Source organism: Aythya marila (assembly GCF_965140915.1).
Source record: "Aythya marila genome assembly, chromosome: 2".
Lineage (NCBI taxonomy): Eukaryota > Metazoa > Chordata > Aves > Anseriformes > Anatidae > Aythya > Aythya marila.
Window position 1 is genome coordinate 43741358 of NC_139043.1, and position 23905 is coordinate 43765262.

Here is a 23905-nt window from a genome sequence, read left to right on the forward strand (position 1 = left end):
ATCAGCAGGATCCTTAGTGCAACTAGGGTGTTTTCAGAATACATTACAGCAGAATCCACACAAGTCTGATAAGCTGGTGTTACTCCTAGCAACAAATGCAGCAGACTTCAGGCAGTTCCTTCCAGAACCAATGTTTTAAGGAAGTTTAAATCTGTCCCAGTGATCTTATTCACAGAGAGGTTAAAGATAAGAAGCATGTTTTAAAAAAATTAAGTATGCGGTATAAAACGTAACTGTAAACAAAGAACACCATGGCTTCAATGAAAGTTACTTAAATTTGAATGCAGAGAATACTTTATTAACTGATTACAGTTTTGATGACCAATTTTAAACCATAATTCATGTGGGAAACATAGTGGGGGACATTAAGGCCGAGCCATATATATAGACAAATCTGGATACTGATTATCTGTACATTTAACCTCTGCTTTTTCTTTATACATCGTTTATTCAGTGTCTGAAATTAATCAAACAACCAAAAAAACTGGCCACTAATTTGAAGACATATCTGGAATGAAATTTTTGCATGGGTTTTTGAACGCAGTGTTAATCTCAGGGGAGATCAAACAGATTTGCAAACGTACTCCAAATGAAGTGTTCAAATATATTTGGAGTTTATTGTTGTCATTACAGTTTTGTGCAATTCATTTTCTCTTACAAAAACTAGCAGTAGTTCTCTCCTTTAGAGGTTAAGCTCTACTTAAGATGGTATTCAACCTGACCACCAGGTCGGGAAATCAATATAAATTAAGTGCCTGTGGTGTGTATCAGTTTCCTGCTCTAAGCAACCTTTACCTGATAAGTGGACATACTTGCCAGTTTTACAGAATTATGCTGACTTTTCAACAAAACCCAAGAAATTAAATTTATTATTCTTGCACTGTGAACAGCAGTCCTACATGATGTGATACCATTTTCCATCTGTACAGCTCCCTTTTGTTAAGTTGGGCAACACATGAAAGAAAGACAGACATAAACTGTTTGTGTTCTGAAAAGATCTTTCAGTTCTTTAGTTCCAGTCACTGAAGGAAGAGGCAGAGGCAAGTTTGAATTATCCCAGAAAACTGAACAATTGGTTTTATTTGGTGTCTTCAAGATGCTTCACCTTCTGTGGGAGATGTAGGGGTTGTTGGAGAGACCATGTCAGGTTTCCGTGAAATTCTGTCCAACTCTGCCTGAACATCTGTTAAAACTGGCTTCTGACCTACAAAAGAAATGCACATCATTCAGTCACGTTTATGAAACAGTTCTGGGAAAGCCTGTGGTTTCTTTAATACTCAAGAAGCACCTGTTAAACTGAACAACAACAACAAAAAAAAAAACAAGATGGAAGAACTACATTTTTGCTTCAGACAAATCCCAAATATTGTTACTGGACACTTTGGGTTGCAAAGTAAAGACTTAAGGCCAAAAATCAACAGCGATAAAGTCACATCCTTCTATATTCCAGATATCTCAAAATAACTTCCATAATTATAATATAAATTGTCAGCATATGGAGAGTTAATGGAAGGTTAAAAATACATAACATTGTTTAGAAGGATTCACAACTGCTAGAAAATATACTTTCCTGTATCAGCTGTATTTTACACTAATTCTGAATGGCAATCAAGGCTTTCACCACAGACCAATAAGGTCAGTTTCACGCACTCAGTCAGCTTAGACCTGATACTGCTGCAGCTGGGTGCATGCACACCCTCAGGTGGCAAGTCCCTCTCTCTCCTCACCTGCTTACCTCCTCGTATCTTGGAATGGCACAGACATTTGTGCAATCACACTTAGACCTGATTCAAGCTTAACTTACACCATATTTTTCCACCAGGTCATTCTTATCACTCAGTCTAGGTTTCTATCTGCCACGTTCTACCACAGGAGAGGAAAAGATGACATAGGAAAAGGCAGGCAGAGCAGAACTAGAGACTGTTCACACCATGACAAGTAGGGCACAGTACCTCAGACTTTAAAGGACAATTCTGATGTATACGGCGTTTTAGCAATGTCTCAAGCATCCTTGCTGAAGATCCAACTTCACAGGAACTATCTATACAGCTCATCTAAATGTCCTGTGCTGCTCTTCAAATCATACTCAGATCCCAAACCAACCAATTTTCAGATGAAAAAATAAGTGAGTTTTATCAATAACACTAAACACAGGACAGTAAGTACCAATGAAGGTGAGGAGGTGACATGGTAACTCCTTGAAAACCTAACTACATGCCACATTCAACTGGCTACCCCCTAACCCTTCATTTGTTGCATAGTAGGATATTTCTGAGAACATTTTTTCCTCCCTAACAGTTTCATTTTATTCTTGAAATTTGTGCCACAGCTCTGATGCACCACTTCTCTGCAGTGCTGCCCTCACCTGGCTGAATTCAGCCAAGCCACCTGCCAGCCACTCCCCAGGGATGTTTCAGCAGGTGCTCTGCTCTCTGCGTGGCACACAACAGCTCCTGTTACAACGCTCTCCAGACGCTGCTCCAACAAGCGCTGCAGACTTCCCAGTTAGGAAGTACTTCTGCACTTTGCTCAGCAAACTGAGATTTGCATACAGAAGGAGGAAGCACACAGATGGAATAAAGCTTATCTCCGGGTCAATCTACACAAAATGTAAGTGGGGAGCCAGGTGTTTTTTTCTCTTGCTGTCTAAAACATTATCATCAAGTACCAACAAAACACAAGCATTCATACGTCTGATGAGCTGTACTAATAAGAATGATGCCACAGTTTAGGTTAGAAATTGATCTTTCATCATACCTGACTTTTTTGCTGATGGTGGTAAATTGCTGCCAGCACCACCAGTGCTGCCACCTCCAGGACTGCCACCAACACCACCAGGGCCACCAGGGGAACCAGTTTTCTTACTCAGCAGACTGTTGAAGAAGTTAGCCAGGACTCCTTCACTAGTAGCTCCAGCTACAAGGTGGAGGGGGGACACAAAAAACACACAAAATTTATTAGGTTTAGTAACACTGATTTAGTGTTTCAGTTATTTATGCTAAATAAGCACATTAAAGAAAGGAAGTAAAACAGCTGTTTTATTTCCCCAAATGCGTTTGTGCCTTCAAAAGAAAAGGTACCTTTCATATTGGGATCAATTTTTTTGGACCCAGTAGGGATTGGTGTAACACTGGCGACATTTGATGTCACAGATCTATTTGGTGTTCTAGGAGATCCTCCGGGAACTCTCGGTGAGGCATCCTACACAAAGAAAGAGGATGAGAAAAAAAAGCCAAAGCTTGAAGTTGTCAATCTTCTACAGAATTATATCATGCATGAAATGAAGCACTTGTTTCACAGTTCTCTTTTTTTTGAAACAACGTAGTATCCCACACAGCTGAAATGACACAGAATTTTCTTGAAGCATGTGATTTCTTCCACACTTGTATGACATCATTAGAAACATTAACATCAGTTCAACTGAAGCAACTAGCGAAGCTTACTCCCTCCACACCTCAACAAGAAACGTTGAAGTCCACGTGCTGTTCAGTAGTGCCTCTGACCATAATGAAAACTGTACTGATGAGATTACAGAGGAACTATTCCAGCTTCTTGCAAAGACAATGCATGCCATAGATACTGTAGAAATGACTAAAGGTAGTCCAGTTTAAAAAAAAAAAATGCTTCAAAGATAACAAATCCTTTTTCTGTAAAATTGCAGTTCATCTAAACAAGATAAAGCCACCTTTGAAATATCACATGCTCTCTATTAAACTGGTAACTTTTTAGTTATTTTAATAGCATTTTAAATGTAGTTGTTGTCATAGTTCTTATTTGACCCTTTTTTTTTTTTTTCTTTTCTTTTCCCTCTCCAGAGTCTCAATATTCTCAGAGATAGTGTCAAATTTAGGAAAAGTTTCACCAAGACAATTCAGCTGAAATGCCATTTGCTCTCTGGCACACTCTTTGGATGGGAAGGTCAGTCATGTAACTGTTTAGATGTTCTCTAACACATGAAAAGTAAAGCCATGACATTTAGCCCTTGCTGGCAATACAAGTTATGTCTAGCTGTGAAGAAGCATCATCATTTTAGAGCAGTGTTAAGATGTAGGCTTTCAACACTACATAGTTTAAAAAAAAAAAAAAGACTAAAAACTATTTGATAGAGGGTTGCTTGCTTTAACCACACTAAACATATGAGAGTGGATCATTTTCATGTAACGGTATTTAAAATTCTTATTACTAACCACTGGCCTTCCTGCAGCAGTAGGTGGTTGTTTTGCCAACTGCGACTGCAAAAGAAAACACACAAACCCATGTAATGTTAGATATTACAGTAACTAAGAATACAAAACCAAACTTCTATCAAGGATCTTGTTAAATGGCTAATTGTTTTTTTAGACAGAAAGTTACCTGCTGCTTCATAAGAAACACTTGGTCATCCTCTGCCACAATTTCTTTCTCATGAACAAACTGCAATACAAAAACCAAAAACATCATTTTAACTGGAAGAAGTATTCTTTTTACACCTCCGAGTCAATATGACCAAAGCGTTCAGTAATGAATGAAACGTGATCACCATGTTATATTACACATTTTCTGTATTTAAGACTGACACCTTGTAATTCCATTTAAGTTACATTAATTGGAAGTGAAATGGAAGGATCATTTAGTCCTTTGACCTGTCTGACATAAATCTAGATGTATCTATGGAAAGATCCGTTTTATGTTCAATAAAAGAGGAACGACAAGTGATTACAAGGTATCTTCAGGGGGTGTCAGAATCATCAAGGAAACAGTTTAAAAGGCATTTAAAGTGTGATACACAGTTATGTTTCTGGTCACAGACGCAGGCCCTCCACAGCACACTCCCTTTTCTCTGTTAACTTATGCAGACCTAACCTTGGTGTTACTGTTAGTAACTTTTGCAAAAGTGACTCTTTGCCTGTGCTACATTAGACTGGTCTATAAAATGGACAGAGATCTTAGATCCCAGTTCAAAGCATCAAGTCTCAAGCACTTTTCCTCCAAATAAGCTCAGCACAAAAACTGCCAAAACAAACATGGCAAAGACCAACACCAAAATTTATAATCCATGCCTCGAGTTTAGAAGCATGCAAAAAGCCTGCCACTTGTATTTTTGTTGGACACTTTGTATTTTAGGTAGCATTGTATGTCTTGATTTCTCCCCTAAAGATTACAGAAAGGGCATAGTATTCATTTTCCTGGCTAAAATATTCACATCTAGAAATACGATCAATCCCAAATTCTTAGCTTTGTTAGAAAAAGTCACAAAAATATTTGCCTTGAATAGCTTCTGTACACATGGGTCCACTGCTGCTAGCATGTAGTTCTGTCAAGCTACATACTTAAAGACTATGAGAGAAACGTACTGGTTATACTGTGGAAGCTGCATAATCACATACAGAGTGTTTTGTTTTGTTTTTATAAATAAAGAAGAACTTTGAGAACAAGACAAGCAAAAACAAGTTTATCACAGTCTTATGATAAACTTATCACAGTCTTGCGATAAACTGGAAGCAAAGTCTCAAGGAAACACTCCAAAAGCTGACAGAAATAAGTATGTAAAAAGCTGAATGCCAAAATGTTAGGAATATTTATTCTCCTTTTAAAACATCTTAATTTACCTTTCTGACCGGTGGTTTTCTGATGTTATCTTCAAAACTGTCTTCTGCTTTTAGTGTTTGAAAGTTCTCGTGCAATATTCCTATCTTCTTGTCATTATCCCAACCTGCAGGACTAGAAAAAGGATCATTTGGCTTCAAATTCTATGGTTACTTCAGGTTATTCTAGTATGCTATCCTCAACTGCACAGAACCGAAAGCCAGGGAAGTTGTCATCCTTCCCTATCTTCCACGTAATCAGGTACAACTGGTTGTAGATTGGGACTGGTCCACCGTAACGAGGAAGAAGTGTCTCCTGGATTAACATTTCTCTTTGGGGCGGTATTTCTGATTTCAGCCCACTGGCATTCACAAACCCCAGCTTACAAGAATGTTACAGGGAACTTCAAAAAGCATAAGACAAAAAGCAGGCTCTAAATGCTGTTACACATAATACGGGTAACTTACATAAATACCGCATCTTTTTCCACAACAACAGCTGGAACATTGAAAGGAAACCCATACAACTTCTGGACTATGTATTTATACACTAAATCAATGTTTTTGTTCTCCTTTACTGAGGTGTAGATAAGTGCTGCCCCATCTGAACAAGCTTGTTAAAGAAAATTCATTTTTAGCAGTTGGTAAGAGATGGTGAATTGAGCATTTTTGTTGCTTTAAAGGTTACTTCCTCTGTAAAATTTAAAGGGGGAACGCAAAATCATACAGGTCAAACAACTACCAGCACTATTTTTGAAATAAGCTTTTTAGTAATTTAAATCTTTCTTCCTGCATTTATTTTAGGGCAGCTCATCTGTTGCTTTTAAAGTACAGGCTTTTCTCACTCTCAAAGCTTCCCTGTGATGTCTTCAAAACTGTGGTTTTTTTTGTTTGTTTGTTTGTTTTTTGCATAGGAAAATTTTCATACCATATCTTTATCTTGTTATTATCCTATCCTGCAGGACTACGTAGAGATGTGATGCACACACTACAGCATTAACACTTGTAGCTTCAAAAATGCAAAACATCCTCGCTTTCCCAGCTGTGTTTTTAGATTAGGGGCCTGAGCTCTAAGAGAGTGCTTAGTATTCCAACATGCTTCAATATTAAAGTAACGCTGTTTATACACAGGATTAATAAAAGCAGCCAGGGAAGTTTTAAGTAATTTTCACTTTGGGATTATAAAAATGCCAAATACCCTAACCTATGTTGAATTTCCTACATGTATGAAATTCAAATTCTGAAGGAAGAATGTAATCTAATCTCATCCAACTCCCATTCAGTGAAGTTTACAATGGAATTCCAGGTTACGCATGGCATATTCAATTGCAGGGACTAATTCCTACTAATCTTTCACATTCTTCCTCCACCTACAAAACTTATTACAATTACCTGCAATTCCATTTTGAAAAATAGGTCTTAAAAGCTTTTTGAGTGAAATGCCATCTCCATACTTAACTGAAGTGCCAGGTTCCTGAACTATTTTTTCCATCTGCTAACTGCTCTCTCCCCACTGGTATTTAAACTTCCCTCTACCGCAGCACAATGATGGTAACATAATGAAGGCATATTATTAGCATCTAAATCTAGTTCTTGGCATGTTTAGCTGACTAAATGACACTAACCAGTGTAATATACATATTTAATTTATAAAAAAGTAATAATATCATAGTGACAGCTTACGTATGTTGCATCTGCACCAACACAAAACCCAGTGGATCTTTCTTACAGCAATTCAAACTGTTTTTCTCCCCTTATTACCTTCGCTTGTGGAATTACTGAACACTGAAGGGACTGCATATTTGGCCAAAAAAAAAAAAATCATCTTATGCACATCTGACGTGATTTAATGTTTATATGAATTATCTTCTTGCTGTGTTAGGGACGTGCTGGCTTAGTCTTTTTGGCTAAGACTTACTGATTAAGGAACTGACTCCTAAATATGGTAATGAAGGCAAGTAACGAAATTCATAGTAGGGGGACATGCTAGGCTCTAATAGGTCTGTAAAAAACATTAAACTCAACCAGCAGAAAATAGAAGAGTTTAGTTCAGCAATATCTGTGGGGGGTAACTGAAGCAGACTTCCAGTCACAGTAAAGGAGTTATGTACTACTTTGGTACAGATGCAAAAATTCTTTTAAGCTAGTCATAATTAATGAAAAAAATTGAGTCCTTTTTGTCTTTACGATGCATTTAAGGATACATTGTAAGCAAAACCGTCTGATATGTGATTGAATGAAGTCAAAGTGTTCATCTCTGTAGTCATGCTCTTTTTCCAGAACACTGATGGCATCGCACTGTTGAGATAAGCAGAGAATTAATATACCACTCTCAGTTATCTGCCGAAATAGCAGTGCTGCTGCACCTCCAGTGCACAACTGGGGAATAAGGGGTAGAGCGGGGTGAGTGGCAGAGAGAAAAACAAAACCCACAAACCTGCTGAGATCATTTAAAAGCTGTAACTGAGCAAAATCTCTTAAAACTAATACATAACTTGGCATGCATGTCCTGTGATCAACATTAAATTGAGAGATTAAGCATTTGACACTTCTCATTCCCTTACCTCCTGCCACACTATATGATAAAGCCTCTGCTGAACACTGTCTCACTGAATGATACCACCATTTTCTGCACAATGTTTTTACACGGTGGTATTACAGAACACCACCTTTCTGTCCAGTTACTTTGCAAAAGGGGGCAAAAGCAAGAAATATGGAAGCAAAAGGAAAAAAATGGTGCTGGTGGGGAAAAGAGAAAAAACATGCTTTTCAAATGAGAGGGTTAACCTTCCAGCAAAGTAACAGCATATGCATCAAAAGGTTTACTCTTTCATTATGGGCCAGAGGCTGCAGATGCAGTATGCTTAATGCCAATGAGAACTGAAGAGCTGGGGGACACAAAAGAAAACCACAGCGCTTTCTTTTTAGAATAAAAATGTTACATATTTAACACAAACCAAAACAGGCCACAGAAACACCAACAACTGAGAAAAGTTAGTACAGCAGCACCAGAACCCTAAACCTTTTTCACAGAAAGAACAAAAATATCTAAAAATCCAAAACATTGTTTGCAGAAGAAAGGAAGACTGTGGTGATTAAAGGGAATTTTAGTTGCTTGCTGACTAGCTCACTTCTGTGCATAAAACCAGGTCTGAAAAATATCTCAATTCCCTGAAAACTGGCATAACCACAGGAAAAACTACTTCCAAGTTAACATGCAATCAGGGCTTCCAGAAGATTCCCAATCTTTAACATTAAACATGTTTTAAAGAATTCTTATCTAAAGTATCCAGAATGAACTAAGAACCATGCTTTTCCCCAACCCAAATCCAGAATTGACAGAGTTCCTTAAATAAAATATACAGAAAAAAACCTAAAATGTGAAACAAACCTTTGTACAAACTACTACTACTGGAATGCCTAAGTTACATGTTAGTGTATCTGCACCCAGGGGTAAAATCACACTGTCATCTTTGTCTTCCTGTAATGAAGTATTTCTTCTCTGTGGAGAAGCTGGAAAATCCTCGCCTGGTTCTACATATTCCTGGAAGTCTCTTACCACTGAAAGTAAAAAAAGTTGTATTAAAAGATCAGCTACTTTATTATTTCAACATTGATTTCCACTGCCATTGACCTCTAGCACTATCGATTGTATAGTACTTTCTGCTTCTTTATTTGGAAAAAATTGAACATGCATCGAGCACCACCCATTTCTTGGCTTTGTGTAGCACGAGAGAGAACTAGGAAGTCAGATCTGCTTTACTGACAGGCAGAAGAACACAACCAGATCAGTGTCCACAAGGACAACACTAACACATCTTTATTTTATCACTGTGGAACCACTAGGCAGTTGCTATTAACCATTACTGCTTGATATGTCCCTTAAAGAAAACACATTTCCTTGCATTCTTCTTGGTAAAATTAGTAAGAGTCTGTTAGAATAAACATAAAAAAGCCTTACACATATTATTTAGCTGCTACCTTATACCACGTTTGACCTAAAAACCCCTCGTTTACACTTCTATCTGTACAGTCAATCTACAATACTATTAAACAAATAAAATAAGTATTGATTAGATGTATTATTAGCTAACAGTGTATTAAATATCTAGCATGATTTTCACAATAGATCAGATACAACTTCAAAATTTAGCTAGGAGGATAAGTTGGAACACAACAAGAATCAGAAGGAAAAAAAATGAGGTTCTAAGTGTAACTTTTGCAAGGTTCTGCTGCAAAACACCCCAGCCTTTAATTACAGGGTCACTTAATATTCCTGCTGCCATGGATGCAATATTAGGCATCAGATGTTGTACTTTCACATCACGTGTCCTGCTTCACATGGCAGAAACGGTATTTTACCCAAAACCACCACTGATTACTTTTCCATGAGCAGCGCTCCCTGATTCAGCTAAGAACTCAGGCAGCAAGACAAATTTAGCTGCATCATGCAAACCCACAGCTAGCTGCTCTTGTACTTCCTCACTGCTTTGTCCTGATTTACATTAATCCATCCTTACTTCCTCCGAACTGATTGGAGCCCTGAGTTCATACTTAGAAAAGCATCAGCTGATTTAACACACCACTGAATTATTGGAGGCCCTGGAGGAAGACCTGAGGGTGAGGTTACTCCGTCCTTCTACAGGTCTCAAAGTTCACGCTAACAAAAAGCACACGTACAGATTATCATCTCTACTTCAGCAGTCAGTTCAGGCTCTTATTCAGGGAACACTGCTGCTTCAATCTGATCTGAGCGCCTCCCAGAACGATCGTATCTTAAACCCTGGTCTCCTCTCACCAAGATACGTCAGCTGGTCAAGGGAGCATCTCTCAAACAGCATCCTGTCTGTTCTGGGAAAATCACATGCTAAAATAGAAATCACACTACTCCAGCACTGGCAGTCCTCTGGCGGATTCCCAGAATTGCTGCTGTGTGATCATGATATACTCGTCTTCATTTGGGTACAAAAAGCAGGGGAAGAGATGAATGTTATATTCCACAGCCTTTGAGCTGTGAGGTATTATCTCGGGTCCTCCTTAGAGGCACAGTTAAAGCAACCAGGCAATAGGGCTGCTGAATTCAGCAACAGGAAGAGTTCTCACAACCCTTCACACACAGCTGCTACGTATCCCTTAATGCCTTCTGTATCTGTCTTGGTTCTCACAGGGTCCCTTCTTTGAGGAGGGTTCAGTTGCTAAAACTGGAAGACGAGCACAGCAGAACACCTCCAGAAAACTAGATGCACAACCCTCCAGTAGATTTCAGTCCCATCAGAAGTTAAACCAGCTCACAGGAGCCTCTCATGAGCAATGAGCCTGATACCAGAATAGGATTACATAGCAAAAACTCAGGCAAGCAAGATTCCTCCCTCATTTTGGCAGCAGCAGCAGCCTGCTACCCAAATGAATGCATGAAGTCACATCGTAAGAGGCTCAAATTCATATTCCAATTCATATCTGGATTGTGTCCAGGGTTTCTACTATACCCTGCACACAGACCATCAATGTCTTTAAGTATTAAACCAGAAACCAAACTCTTAATGGCTAGATGGTTTCTTGACTCACTTAATCACTTTTATTTCCTAGATTTTGTAAGATTTCATGCTATCTGATCTTGACGCACAGCTCTCCCAAATGTTCACTCCTGCAGGAATTTCAAGAGGTGAAGGGGGAAGGACTCATATGCTTAGTACCCCAAGTGAAATACAGTGGATGCCTGAAAGTAATAAGGAGTAATGACGTTGGACAGTTCCATCAAATAGTTTAAGGAATCCTGCAAGAACTTTGTGCTCTGTGTATTTAAGCTAAAAAGACATGAAACTGATAGAGCTACATAGTATCTCAAAACCACACACCATATAGCTGCATTAGCATCAATAGTAATGTAACACCTCAGGTAGAAAGGGCCCTAAAACATTACCATGGTATAGTGAATCCTTTCAACATCTACATTTTTGTTAGGCAGAGAAAAGATCCAAAATTCTGTAAGATTCACTAGCTACAGGAACAGGTAGAAGACTGATGTAGTGTAGAAAGACCACGATTTGCCTTTACAATACTTAAATAAAATAGAAAGCTATGATTTTTTTTTAATTTGTCAAATCTTACCTACAAAAATCTGTAAGAAACAAGATTATAAACTCGACCTAGCTGTGTTTATTCTTAAAGCTTTTTGTTTCTTTAAAGTACCTCCATTAGAAACAAACACTAGTATTGAGCATTGTTCATATAGTTACTTAAGACTTATCTGAAATTTGACTTGCTTGATCTGGAACTCCTAGCTTTAAATCATCTTTCCAAACAAGAAAAAAGCTGCAGTGGAAACATTAAGTGGTGCAGAAAGCATTAAGCATATTTGATTTAAACAGATTCCTACATATTTGTGCAATACTCACACTTCTGTTCCATTTCTTTCATTTCTTCAGGCGGAATTTTTAACTTGTCAATGTGTTCTCTTACAACACTTGCCCATTTTTGTAAAGAATCCAGTGCAGTCCAAGGTCTAGACATGTCTACTACCAACATAATTAGAGTGTCCTTTAGAGAGCTTGCGTCCATTGCAAATTTAAGAAGACCTTTGTGATACAGGTCACCATCCAAAATCCATACATTACACCTTGTTTGGTCTACAACAAAAGCAGAAACATTTTATGAGATTTACTCGAAACAGTCCACTACATAGTAGCTATTAAATCTGAATTAGACATGTAAAATACAAAGAAAAAAGAAAATGACACATTTTATCAATCAGTTGAACATGCATATGTAACAACAGAGCAGAAAGCAGCTTGTGCAGACCTGCCCCTCTAAAACCCTGAAGTTTATAGAATCTAGTTTAATGGCTGATATCTGAAGATCTGAAACACATTACCTGAGAGTGAAAGCCCCAAGATGGAACTCAACGTTTCCATTTGAGAGGGACAATGGGTTGCTTCAAGAAGCAACTTAGAAAGGGGAAATTGGAGTTTTTGACAGGGAGGTGGCAGTCTTTGACAGGTGAGCAGACCAAGGGCTGAGAAGAGATGGCTGAATTCACCCAATATATGTCTACATAACTCTTAAAGAACACAAGGTACCTTGACCTGTCAGAAACCTAGAGCACAACTGCAAGTTTTTCTTCTAAGTTTTAATGAATTAGATGGAGAGTGAAAGGACAAGGAAGTTATTCCTGAGGTTTGCAAAAGGCCAATCACCACACAAATAGAATATCTTCCCCCAAAACAGTGTACTTTTATATCCTATAGACACAACTTCAGTGATGAATCAAGAGCTGGCAATTCAAAATTAGACAGCTTAGTATATTTACATTTTGCCTTTAGGTAAGTTTTTCTCTCTCATTACACAAGTTCTGGCGAAGATGTTCAGAACAGACTCCCAATACTCTTAACCTCGGTCAAATCATCTTTGAGAACAATACCCAGATATTATCCACTCCATAGGTGCAGATATTTGGTGTCTGGAACTTAAAACACATTTTCTTCTAGGTTTGATAAGCATGCTTTTGCTTAGCATCCATTCAGAACATCACAATAAGGCTGTTTTCCTGGTCTTTTCAGCCTTTTTCCTGGCTCTTCTCCTTTCATGATACATACTAAAGGAGATTAGAGTGAGAAACTGTCTCATGATATATAGAAATCACTCATGTGGACTAAACTGAACTCCTGCAAATAATCAAGAAAGCAAGCCAACCACTTTCATTCCAAATATCACACTATTGAACTATTACTTTGGTTTAAGGTATTATTATGAATACAAACTTACCATCTCGATCTTCATCATGCACATTTAAATACAAATATTCCATTCCTCTTCCTTTCTTGTACTCCTCTATTCCTTGAATTTTTCCTATTAAGCTAGTTTTACCTGCTCCATCTTCACCTGGAGAGACAGAAGTTAGAAACCACTCAATCTTTAATCTCAGTTACGTATTGAAAAACACTTGTGGCAAGAAGGAAACATTGTGCTAACAAGATGACTGAACTCTAATTAAAGTTTCAAAATATAGAGGGTTTTGCCCAACTCATTCATTTGTTTGAAGTCTGTGCTTCTCCTTCAAATCTTATTTCTGATTTGTTATAAATGCAAGTATGGCAGTGACTACCCTATTTGGAACAAGTTTTTATACACATTTTAAGCCTTGTTTAACACTCCAAACAACGTCAGTCTTTCAGTAGCAACTGAGGTGGTAACAAAGTCTTTACTGAGTTCATGTAACAGGAAACTCATCTTACAATCAGAAGAATACTCTCCCCATCAAGCAGGGCAGAACACCAGGCTGAGCAAGGCAAAACAGTTTCCTTCTCATTTTCTGGGTGATTTCTTCCAACCCTGTCTTCTACAGCTCTGTCACTTTTTTAAAGTTTCTTCAAACTGTAACCCATTGCCTTACATTCTGACCAGAATTCACATACTTGGGTACATGCACAGCCTGCAATCCACATCCATTCACCCCACTGTTAATGCCCGCCTATTCTCTCCCCCAAAAGGGAGCTCAGATAACTAGTCAACCTTACACCATAAGCAAACTGTAAACAGCTCAATTCCTGTCAAAGAGACTCTTCTTGAAAATCTTCTAAGTATATGCTCAAAGACTTTATGTGCAATTTTTCCAGTTTGAAAGAGTAATCAAACTAAATGTGAAGTCAGATCAGGGTTCTGCTTCTCTAGTTTAACAGGAGGATGGGTACCTAAGAGTTACTGAGGACAGACATTAGTAAGTTCTCAAAACTCACTCGCAGGTTATAAAATTAAAAGCAGCTTCCTAAGAAGGGCCTTATCAGCTTTATGCCAAACAGAATATTTGACTCTCCTATACAGCAAAACTGTAAATATAAACACTACATAAAAAATAAAAGTTCTAGGACAGTAATTTTCACTGTTACACATACTGAAGTTTCTCCTTCAAAGGAACTTGACCATCATCTTCCAGACAGCATTATGGCTACATTAAGAATACCATAGGTATAACCACAGAAGAGAGCAGAAAAGGTGGCAAATGAACTGGCGTTGAATTTCCCCAACATAAAATTCCAGAGAGAATCACATGAAACATTCAATTTAGAATTCAACTTTAGGTTCAGATTTGACTGACAGTGTAGAAGCTACCAGAAAGCATAATAACTATTTACTCTAATTAACCCGAAAGACTTTTCTTTAAATACTAAATTGCTTCCATTGAGTAAAGAGAAAACGACCAGAATTGAAGTTTAAGTTCTGGATAACAGCAGAGAAGTTAAAACTGAAACATGAAGTTGTATCAGTTAAACTCTAAGTCTATCTGAAAAAAGTTAGCTAGCTAGGTCCTTATATTTATTAAATGTAGATGCACCTAAGAAAACACAATCACAGATAATTTACAGGAAACGCTGGAAAGCACAGCTATTTTCGGTTCATCAGTGTTCCTCTTCTTGTGAGGACATTCTTTCAAACAAGAAATTCTGCCTGAAAAGTGAAGAACTCCAGCTTCCTCACCACAGATGAAATATAATTGCTCCCTTACCCTCGCCCAAGTACTTATCCAGATTTCTTCTATTTGTCACCCAGAAATAGCTGAGGAGACCCTACTAAGAGCTGTTACACCGGCAAGCTGTGCTGCTGAAGGCGCTGTTACTTCTGCCAAGGTATCTGTCCGAGTCATTCTGTCGTTTCACCAGGTAATAAAAGCACACACGCAGGTAGCTTCAATTCGTTTGTGCCATCAGACTGCTCAAGAAACAAAACTAAATGTTGTTCCTTTCAAAGAGGATTGCACTTCACAGCTTTCCTAGTTTCTCAGGATAGCTGACCTCTAGCTACATTATCTTGCCTTCTACTTCGTTTTACACACGTGGTAAGAAAGATTACAACTTGTTTGTGTTGGGAAAGTTTAGCACCTTCTGCACACTACATCTGCCAGTCCTTAACAGAAGTGCCTAAAACTTAAATCTAAGAAACATCTGTGGTTATGAAAAATTCTAACCATTTCCAAAGGTACACTTAAGCACTCTAAACTAAGCCATACTTGCACCAATGCTATCTGTACAAGTTTGTTGTTTTAAAGAGCCCAAGCTAAACAATATAGATAAACTTGAAATCTACATCCCACAAGCCAGCCCTCTTTCAGGGCTGTGTTGTGTGCTCTGCTACTCCCCATAGTGCCTAACAGCTGAAGTAAAGAGAAATTCAATGCTGTAAACCTCCCCTGGGGAAAAAGACTTTTATTTTCACTCCTAACATTTCCCAGTAATTATCTTCTGCGCACACACAGAAATAAGTATCAGAACAGCATAAGACAGGTTGACTGGATGTAAAATTAGTGCCTTTGGACACGTGCACGCACAGTATGGAATCACAGAATCATTAAGGTTGGAGAAGCCCTCCAAGATCACCTGGTCCAACCGTCCCCTACCACCACTGTCACCCACTAAACCATGTCCCCAAACACCGCGTCCAGCCTTGCCTTGAACACCCCCAGGGACGGTGACTCCACCACTCCCTGGGCAACCCGTCCCAGTGCCTGGCTGCTCTTTCTGAGCAGAAATGTCTCCTAACTTCCAACCTGAACCTCCCCTGGCGCAACATGAGGCCATTCCCTCTGGTCCTATCGCTGGTTATCTGCAAGAAGAGGCCGACCCCCAGCTCCCCACACCTTCCGTTCAGGTAGCTGTAGAGAGCCATAAGGTCTCCCCTGAGCCTCCTCTTCTCCAAGTACTCATTTCAACCTCTCATCATGGAATTAGTGAAGCCTGATCAGAATATTCTTATCAAACATCCACCCATTTCAGAACACCAAGATCAGGTAGGTGGATCACTGGCATATATAACTATCCTACAAGTTACTGCTTGCAGAGAGGAGTGCTTATCACTCACTACAAAACCAGAATGATGCATCACTGGGGCTTGAAGGGCTCACAATTACTTTAACTAATTACTCAGGTCAATGAAGAGAATAGTGAAGTTTGCAGATGATATAAGGGAAAGCAAAATATACACGGGGAAAAGCATTAAAAGGCATCCTGACAAGCAGTTCAAAACAAGCAATGAAACAACTAAGCAGTCTACAAATACGACTACTCACTCTCAAGGGTGCATGACAGCTGCCTACCCAGATGTGCCCTATTCTGTGGGTGACCCAATCACCTCAAAATATTCATAAACCAAATTACAATCAATATTCTGAAAAAGCTGTCAAAGGAATAACAGGACCATCACATATGACATAAGGACTTTTTCCCCCTTGCCTACACAATTCGTAAGTTAGGAAGAGGTTACTTCGCCTTTAACAGGAGAGCAACTAAGACTTCAGGTTCCGTCTTTTTTTTTTTTTTTTTTTTTTTTTTAAGCATGTTGCATACACTTTTAAAAACCGTGATAGCTGCAAAAACATATTTGTAACTTTGCTTTTTTTTTTTCCAACCTAAAATCTTCAAAACAAATCTGATAATTCAACACGTCTTGAATATATAAAGTCATGCTGGGAAACAGCAGCATATAATTTTAATTTGTAGTTATTTTTCAGTATGAATATTAGAAAAGAAAAAAAACACCTTAAAACAATGCTAATCTAAAACTCCTGAATAGTTATTAGAAACTTCGTTAGCAAATTAATTCTATTTGCATGCAATGCTAACCTTTAGGACCTCTCAAAATTCAAGTCTTCTACAGTAATACTTTTAGTCTGTATGAAGCCTCTCTCTGCCAGAGGGAGAGGAAATTATTTGTGATGAAATTAAAATCTATTGGCTCTTTTAGGTTTGTTGGGTAATGCGTTGTAATGCAATTAGTGTAAATGCTGCCAGGCACTTATAAGAAAGTGTGCATATACTCATTTATTCCTAAACAAGAGTACGTATATACAGACACACATATGGCACGACATTATGAACATTAATATATTTAAGAATATCTTTTGTTATCTCCAGATGTCTGTGAAGTACATGAAAAAGCAATGCTGCTTAGTTTCAGACAAAAGGGAAAGTTTGTTCTCCTAAACAAGTTGTTTTATAGTTGATTTTAAAGCTCTACTAAAATACTACATAAGACAAAGGACTAAGTACCTCCAAGTAGAGTAATCATCAAACTCCTCTTCCAAGATTGAGACAGAAAATCCTTTGGCTTCTTTATTTCTATAGCACGCAACAATCAGATTAACAACCAACTTCTACATGTAAGGTCATAGAGCAAAATGTTTCCAACACACAATTCCTGATACAGAACTGCAAAGTAGAATAAAACTCAGGTAGATAGATGCAAATTTAAGATTTTGCATCCTGTTCTTTTTAACATAGAAGATCTTCCTTTTCCAAAATAAATCTTGAAGAACTAAAGCTCTTCATCACATCAAGCTGCACTTGTACTTTAATAATACAGTGAAGAAACAGAAGCCATGCTTGCCAGCAAGCGGTGCTGCACACCACAGCAGAACACAAACACAAGAGGGACAACAGATGTAATTCTTCTGGAAAAGTCAGGCTAGGAAGCAGTTGAAACTAAGTCAAAACAATCTGTTTACACACAGTGTTTCACTGTCTTGTTAACCAAATGGAAAGCCTTTCATTCAACTAAACAAAAGGCATTTCATTTCTCTCCCCATACTGTTCCTTTCCTCCTCCAAAGAGCTCCTCGAGCTTGGTTTTGTGCTTGTCAAAGCATCTCCATCCATGGTGCTGCTCCCACCAGGAAGGGCAATGTGGTGCCCATCCTCGTGCTCCTGACCTCCAAGAGAAAGGAAGCACAAAAAACAAGCAAGCAAGACACTGAATTCTCACAGAAGCCTATACAAGGAGTTGCCATAAATACAATTATTATCTCCATTGGACTTTTCATTTCAATTTTCTCCACTGTAAACTGTCAAGCACGATTAAAATATGCAAAGGCAAAGTGAAGCCTTTTCTTTCTGTCATCAGCATTGTTGGTCTGTCCCTCTTACGTTAGGGGCTCTGATTTTTTTTCAACAGCTTTGGAAAGCCATGGATGTATCCAACATGTGTAATCATAACGGCACTGGCTCTTTGATGGATTTTGTTGTTTGCTTTTTTAAAAATATCAATTAAAATCCAGCCTGATATGGGAATTTTACAACTCATCCCTAAAAACAATATTCAGGCACAGCCAAGCAAAACTACAGACAACGGTTCTAGTTAATCCTCTCCCTTCCCTAGAAAACGGTTGTGGTTTTCTTTTTGTGGACTACCTTTATGCTTTTACAAAAAGACAGTTTTTGGGTAGAAAGATTCACAGCATTTAATAAAACACCAGATATTTGTATTGATAGAAGACAGCCAACCTCACTTAAATGTGATAGAGCAAAGTCAAAGCTGAAATTGAGTTATCAAACCGGGCAAAGCAGCTTTCCCAGAGTCACAGAGCGACTGATCTCTGCTCCACACCTCGTGGAATTTCTGAAGCTTAATCCAGTGGAGTGGAGACACAACAGCCTTCCCGCTAGAGTCAAGGGCACGTGTACTACAGCTACGTTCAAGATAAACACTTCTCTCAAGCACAGGCTAATAACTGCCTTTTCCACAGCCTCGTATTAGTGAAAAAGACTTGTTTACACATACTATACTAACTGAAGAATGCCTTTTGCAGAGCAAGACCAAAATAATCAGAGTAAGCCAAATTTAGTTTGCTTTCAGAGAGTTGAGGCACAAAATTAATTATGCTGATGAGATTCCTCCCCAGAATTCCTCAAAAACGACACACAAGTTCACAGTAAGTAAGAGCTACCAAGTCTTCAAATAACTTGCCACTAAATTACAATTTACTCATTAGACAAAAACCTTCCTCCTCTGAGTTTGTTCTACTCCACTGAATGCACCTTTTTCCTCACATATCATTCACTTGCCTTTTTTTTGTTTGTTTGTTTTTTTGTTGTTGTTTTTGTTTTTTTTTTTCTGGCAGTACAAAATTAAACCAGGAGCACATTAATTGCGTTTCTGCACAACATGATGGAAAGCAGACCGTAGGCAACTGTTCCAGCATGCCTTTTGCTAAGTCCTGCAACACAAGAACACCTGGTCTGACAGTGGAAACAGGTACAGCAGTGTTACTTATGCTTGGAAAAACCTAAGGCAGAGAAAGCCAAACGTTGCAGAAATTTCTACAATGAGTATGAGCAGCACACATCTCGAATGCAAGCACTGAGCCACCTGTAACATCACCTACTAAGTCCTGTAAGTCATCTAGTGCATTTTACCCAGGCTCACTACTGAAATAGAATAATCCTGTGCTGGTATTGAAGGGACGTCTTTATTGGTATTCCTGTCACTATCCTACCTGGAGAACACAGAAACACAATTCCTTCCACGATCCTCACCTTCAGAGCTATTTCTGAGAGAAATCCAGTAATCAGCAGCACCTCTGGCAAAGCAGGCAAATTAAATAAATGCAATTCAACAATTCTAGAACTTCCCATGCTGGTTCTGACTAAATAAGGCTTACCACACAACATTCATTTAATTCTGGCTTTTTGGAAACGTATTATAGCAGGAAGAACATTCTCCAAAAGTACATTTGGGGTTCTAAGAAACGTAGATGCAAAGCTAACAATTAAAATACTACCTAGGTCAGTGTCCCACCAAAACAATTGACACTTTAGAACTATGACTGTTGACTGAAATAAAACTTGTCTTACATCTGGAAGGCTTTAATTTCATGCAGAGGGTGGAAAAGGTTGCAAGTTTAGATTTGAAGAGGAAGAATAGTTATCGAACAACTGCAGGACTAGAGAATTAAGAAGCATTTGAGATGAATGATCAGGCTTCCATCAACAAGCGACGTTTCATCAGCTGTAACGATGAAATGATCGCAGCAAAACTTTCAGCTATTTGAACAGGTAAAAAATCAAATGGAAAAGTAAATTTGTGCTCAACGCTAAAAAAGAAGTAAGCAGATTTCTTAATGAATTTATATCCTCTCATGACAATTTGCTGTTTAATGTTCAAATGTTGAATGTTGAAGCGTGCTATAGTTCAAGGGTCCGCTAAAAGAAAGCGGCAAGTTGAAACAGCTCCTTGAGATGCGGCAGCTTCCCACAATAACAGTCATTTCCCAAACACGTGCACACAGAAAAGTGTACCTGTAAATTGGCTGTGGACTGCGGGAACTCCTCGAGCATCCTGACAGCCCTTAGCCAGGAGCTGAGCTCAGAGATTCAAACAAACAGGCCTGGCCCTGCAGAGTGAGATGTCTGGGGTAAAAAAGAAAATGTGCAGCCTGATAGAAAGCAGCCATTCAGTTCACTTGCAAGCTAGGGAGCCTGTTTGCTTGTGCATCCTGGAATGATTCTGAATATTACTGCTTGAGCACGTGCTGCAATTGATTGAATTATTGACTAGCCTGGGTCTCTGAATTCATCCCTTCACACGTTGTGCAGTGCTATGGATTCCATCCACAACCCGCAGTCTTGGCTTTTTAGCTGTCTCATCTATTCCACCTGCTGATTCAGGTGTAATTACAGCAGGAAGGCAATGAGCAAGAGCGCTCCCAGTTGTCCGCATCAGTTTTGTCATCATACTTGACAAAAACCATCACTCTCTTCTGATCAGCTATCTTTACTACATAAGCGATCAGAAAAAAAAGAAACCAGCAGAAAAGGGAAAAAATATATCCCAGCAACGAAAGCCTTTGGCTATCTGCAAATAGTAGCTAGAAATGGCAACCAGAGCACCCCATTTCCTTCAGAAAGCAGGGACTGTCTTATGTTATCTGCTGGTATAATTTGCTAAATGAGGTAGCTATCGTCACTATGACAGAGCTGCCCATGAATCAGAGCATGCCTGCTGTACAGAAACATTTAGGGAAGATTGCATTTTTAGTATTTGTTCACACAATAACGGAAAAATGCTTTTATACTACATGTGCTGCCAAAGCCTGAAGTCTCCACAGAAAAAAAAATGAAACAATATCGGAGACCTACAACTGTAGGTTGGCCTTTGTTCATTTTTTGACAATTTTGAGAAGAAAATTACCAGTATTATGGTAACTTTCACTTCACAAAACATGTCCTATCCAGAGATTAACACTTGGCATTCTGCTTTCCTCTAGTTATTTTCTTGATGTTTTAAAAGCTTTTCCAGGTTCTTAAAAATGAGATGTTAACAAAGCTAAAAATAAATTGCTGAAATAGCAGAATTAGCATGCCTGCAACAACCAGGCTCCCAGAACAATTAGGCATACAAGTATATATAGTGTTGGAAAAATATAAATGCTGCAGGCAAATCCAAAAAAAAAAACATCCTGGCAAAAGAAAAAACACCAAGTGTGGGTTGCTGTTTTTTTGTTTTGTTTTTTAAGATGCAGTTCATATCAAAAAGCATTACTTTGTTACTACAAATCACGTTTCAGCTGGGAAATTTTGACAAATACACTGTTTATACTGTAAATATTGTAACTCCTCTAACTCAAAACAGTGAGAGCTATCAATTCTCATCAGCAGCTTTACAACTGCTGCTTAAAAGTATTCTAAGAGCGATGCAGCTGGAAATAGCCATGACAAGAAGTGATCCACACTAAGAACAAAAGTTAGTAGAAAACTAATTAAAGGAAGAAAGCTCAAAAATAGAGGAAGTGTGAGATAACAGAGAAATAGCAAATACACAGCTTGAGAACCTGAAGAGACAAAACTTCACATACTGCACACCTGAAACGGGCCAGTACAGAATACACACGACCTCTCCTTTTCCAAAGGCAGTGTACTTCAGGGCCAGCACGCTGGCTTGCAAATGATCAGCCAAGAGAATACATAGATTACATATTCATACAAAAAACACGACCACAATCCTCATTGGCCAGTCCACAGATCTGATGCTCTTTTTCCTAAATACATGCCAAACTTTTTTTTTTTTTTCTGGACCGCATCCTTCTAGAAAATACAACTCTTGAGAAAGCACTAGAATTTCTTCTACTAATCTGCACATCTTGTTAAAAAAAAAAAACAAAAAAAACAAAAAAACAAGAAAAGCATGAGTTAAGTGCTAGGCTTAGTCATTCTGTAAGCTCTACGTAAATGAGAGAATAGCATATTTCTGTGCAGCAAATTAAACATAAGCTAAATGAGTGCTTGAAAACATTCATGATACCCTCTTTAGTTTTGAAAGAAGTCCAGTCTCAATTTGAGAATTACAGATTGCCAGTATCCTGTACAGTAGCCTACGAAGAGCCAAAAAGCCAAGAATGTAATCTTCTTGGCAAGGATCACAGCTTGAAGAAAAAGGAAATGCAAGTTTCAAGAAGGACAGTCGTCCAATTTAATTTTAAAGTATCCACAAAAAGCTGTCAATCGTTATGCAACCTCTCCTTTCTTTAAGATCAACACAACCTTTCGATCTCGAAAGCCTCCTCAGCTGTACCGCATAAAAAGCAACAAACGGAGGGCGAGGATGTAACAGGTTCACTAGGCCAGCCCACAGCCCTCGCGCAATTTTCTCCTTCACCAGACGCTGTAGGCCACCACTTGACTTCTCCAGACAGGAAGAAAAGGGTCGCAGCGACGGCTTTAGGAGCGTGGAGGAAGAAAAAAAAAACACACTTGAAAGAACTCAAGGAAATATAAACCACGAGGCTAGGGAGAATCAGCGGGCGCACAGCGGCCACGTAACCGTGTGCGGGGTTAGGAGTGCGTCCCCAGATGCTGACCAGAGCTCCCTGCAGGGCTGGAAAGGCTGACAAAGGAGGGGCAGAGCAGCTGATTTAGTGATCCAGCTGCTGGTAGCAGCACCCAGCAGCCCTCCAGCTGCGATACACCCCCCTCACACACACATACACCCATGCATGAAGGCGCCCGCTCCCCCCTGCGCCCCAAAGCCGGCTGGGCGGGGATGGAGGCACACAGAGGAGGAAGAGGAGGAGGAGGAGGATGAAGAGGAGGATGATGAGGATGATGAGGAGGAAGGAGGGGCGCCTCACCCAGCAGCAGGACGTTTTTCCCCGAGGGCAGCTTGGAGCGGGAGCGCGTGGACACCTCGCTGAGGATGCAGGACCTGGAGCGGGGCACACAGACACAGCGATCACCGCCGGGGAGCCGCTCACACCCGGCCCCCGCCGCCCCCTCAACGCGAAACGGAACGAGGGGGCCGCGGAGGCTGGGATTTTGGGGGGATTTTAGCGGGTTTCGGCGTCCCCCCGCCCCCGCCCCGCCGCCCCCCAGTTACCAGAGGTTCTGCCCGTCGTCCTCATCGCCCCCCGCCCGCAGCTCCGCGGGGCCGGCGCTGGCTGCCCCGGCGCCGGCCGCAGCCGAGGAGAAGCCGGCGTTGGAGCCCAGGCCGGCCGCGGAGGCACCGAAGGAAGCGGCTCTCCCCGCCGCCGCCGCCATCTTCGCTGCTGCGGCCGCCGCCTCCCCGAGCCGCCGGGCGGGCGGCGGC

General features: G+C 39.6%; 1 protein-coding gene across 1 annotated transcript; it reads right to left on the bottom strand.

Annotated features, from left to right (window-relative positions):
* Window positions 1-258: 258 nt before the first annotated feature.
* On the bottom strand, window positions 259-23905 carry DYNC1LI1 (dynein cytoplasmic 1 light intermediate chain 1). The gene is made up of 13 exons (XM_082754407.1): window positions 23696-23905; window positions 23451-23524; window positions 13326-13442; window positions 11960-12190; window positions 8956-9125; window positions 7769-7862; window positions 6033-6168; window positions 5589-5700; window positions 4354-4413; window positions 4188-4232; window positions 3081-3201; window positions 2758-2916; window positions 259-1204 (listed from the first exon to the last, which is right to left on the bottom strand). Exons 1-13 carry the CDS (start codon window positions 23854-23856, stop codon window positions 1092-1094), a joined length of 1593 nt encoding a protein of 530 aa, XP_082610533.1. The 5' UTR covers window positions 23857-23905; the 3' UTR covers window positions 259-1091.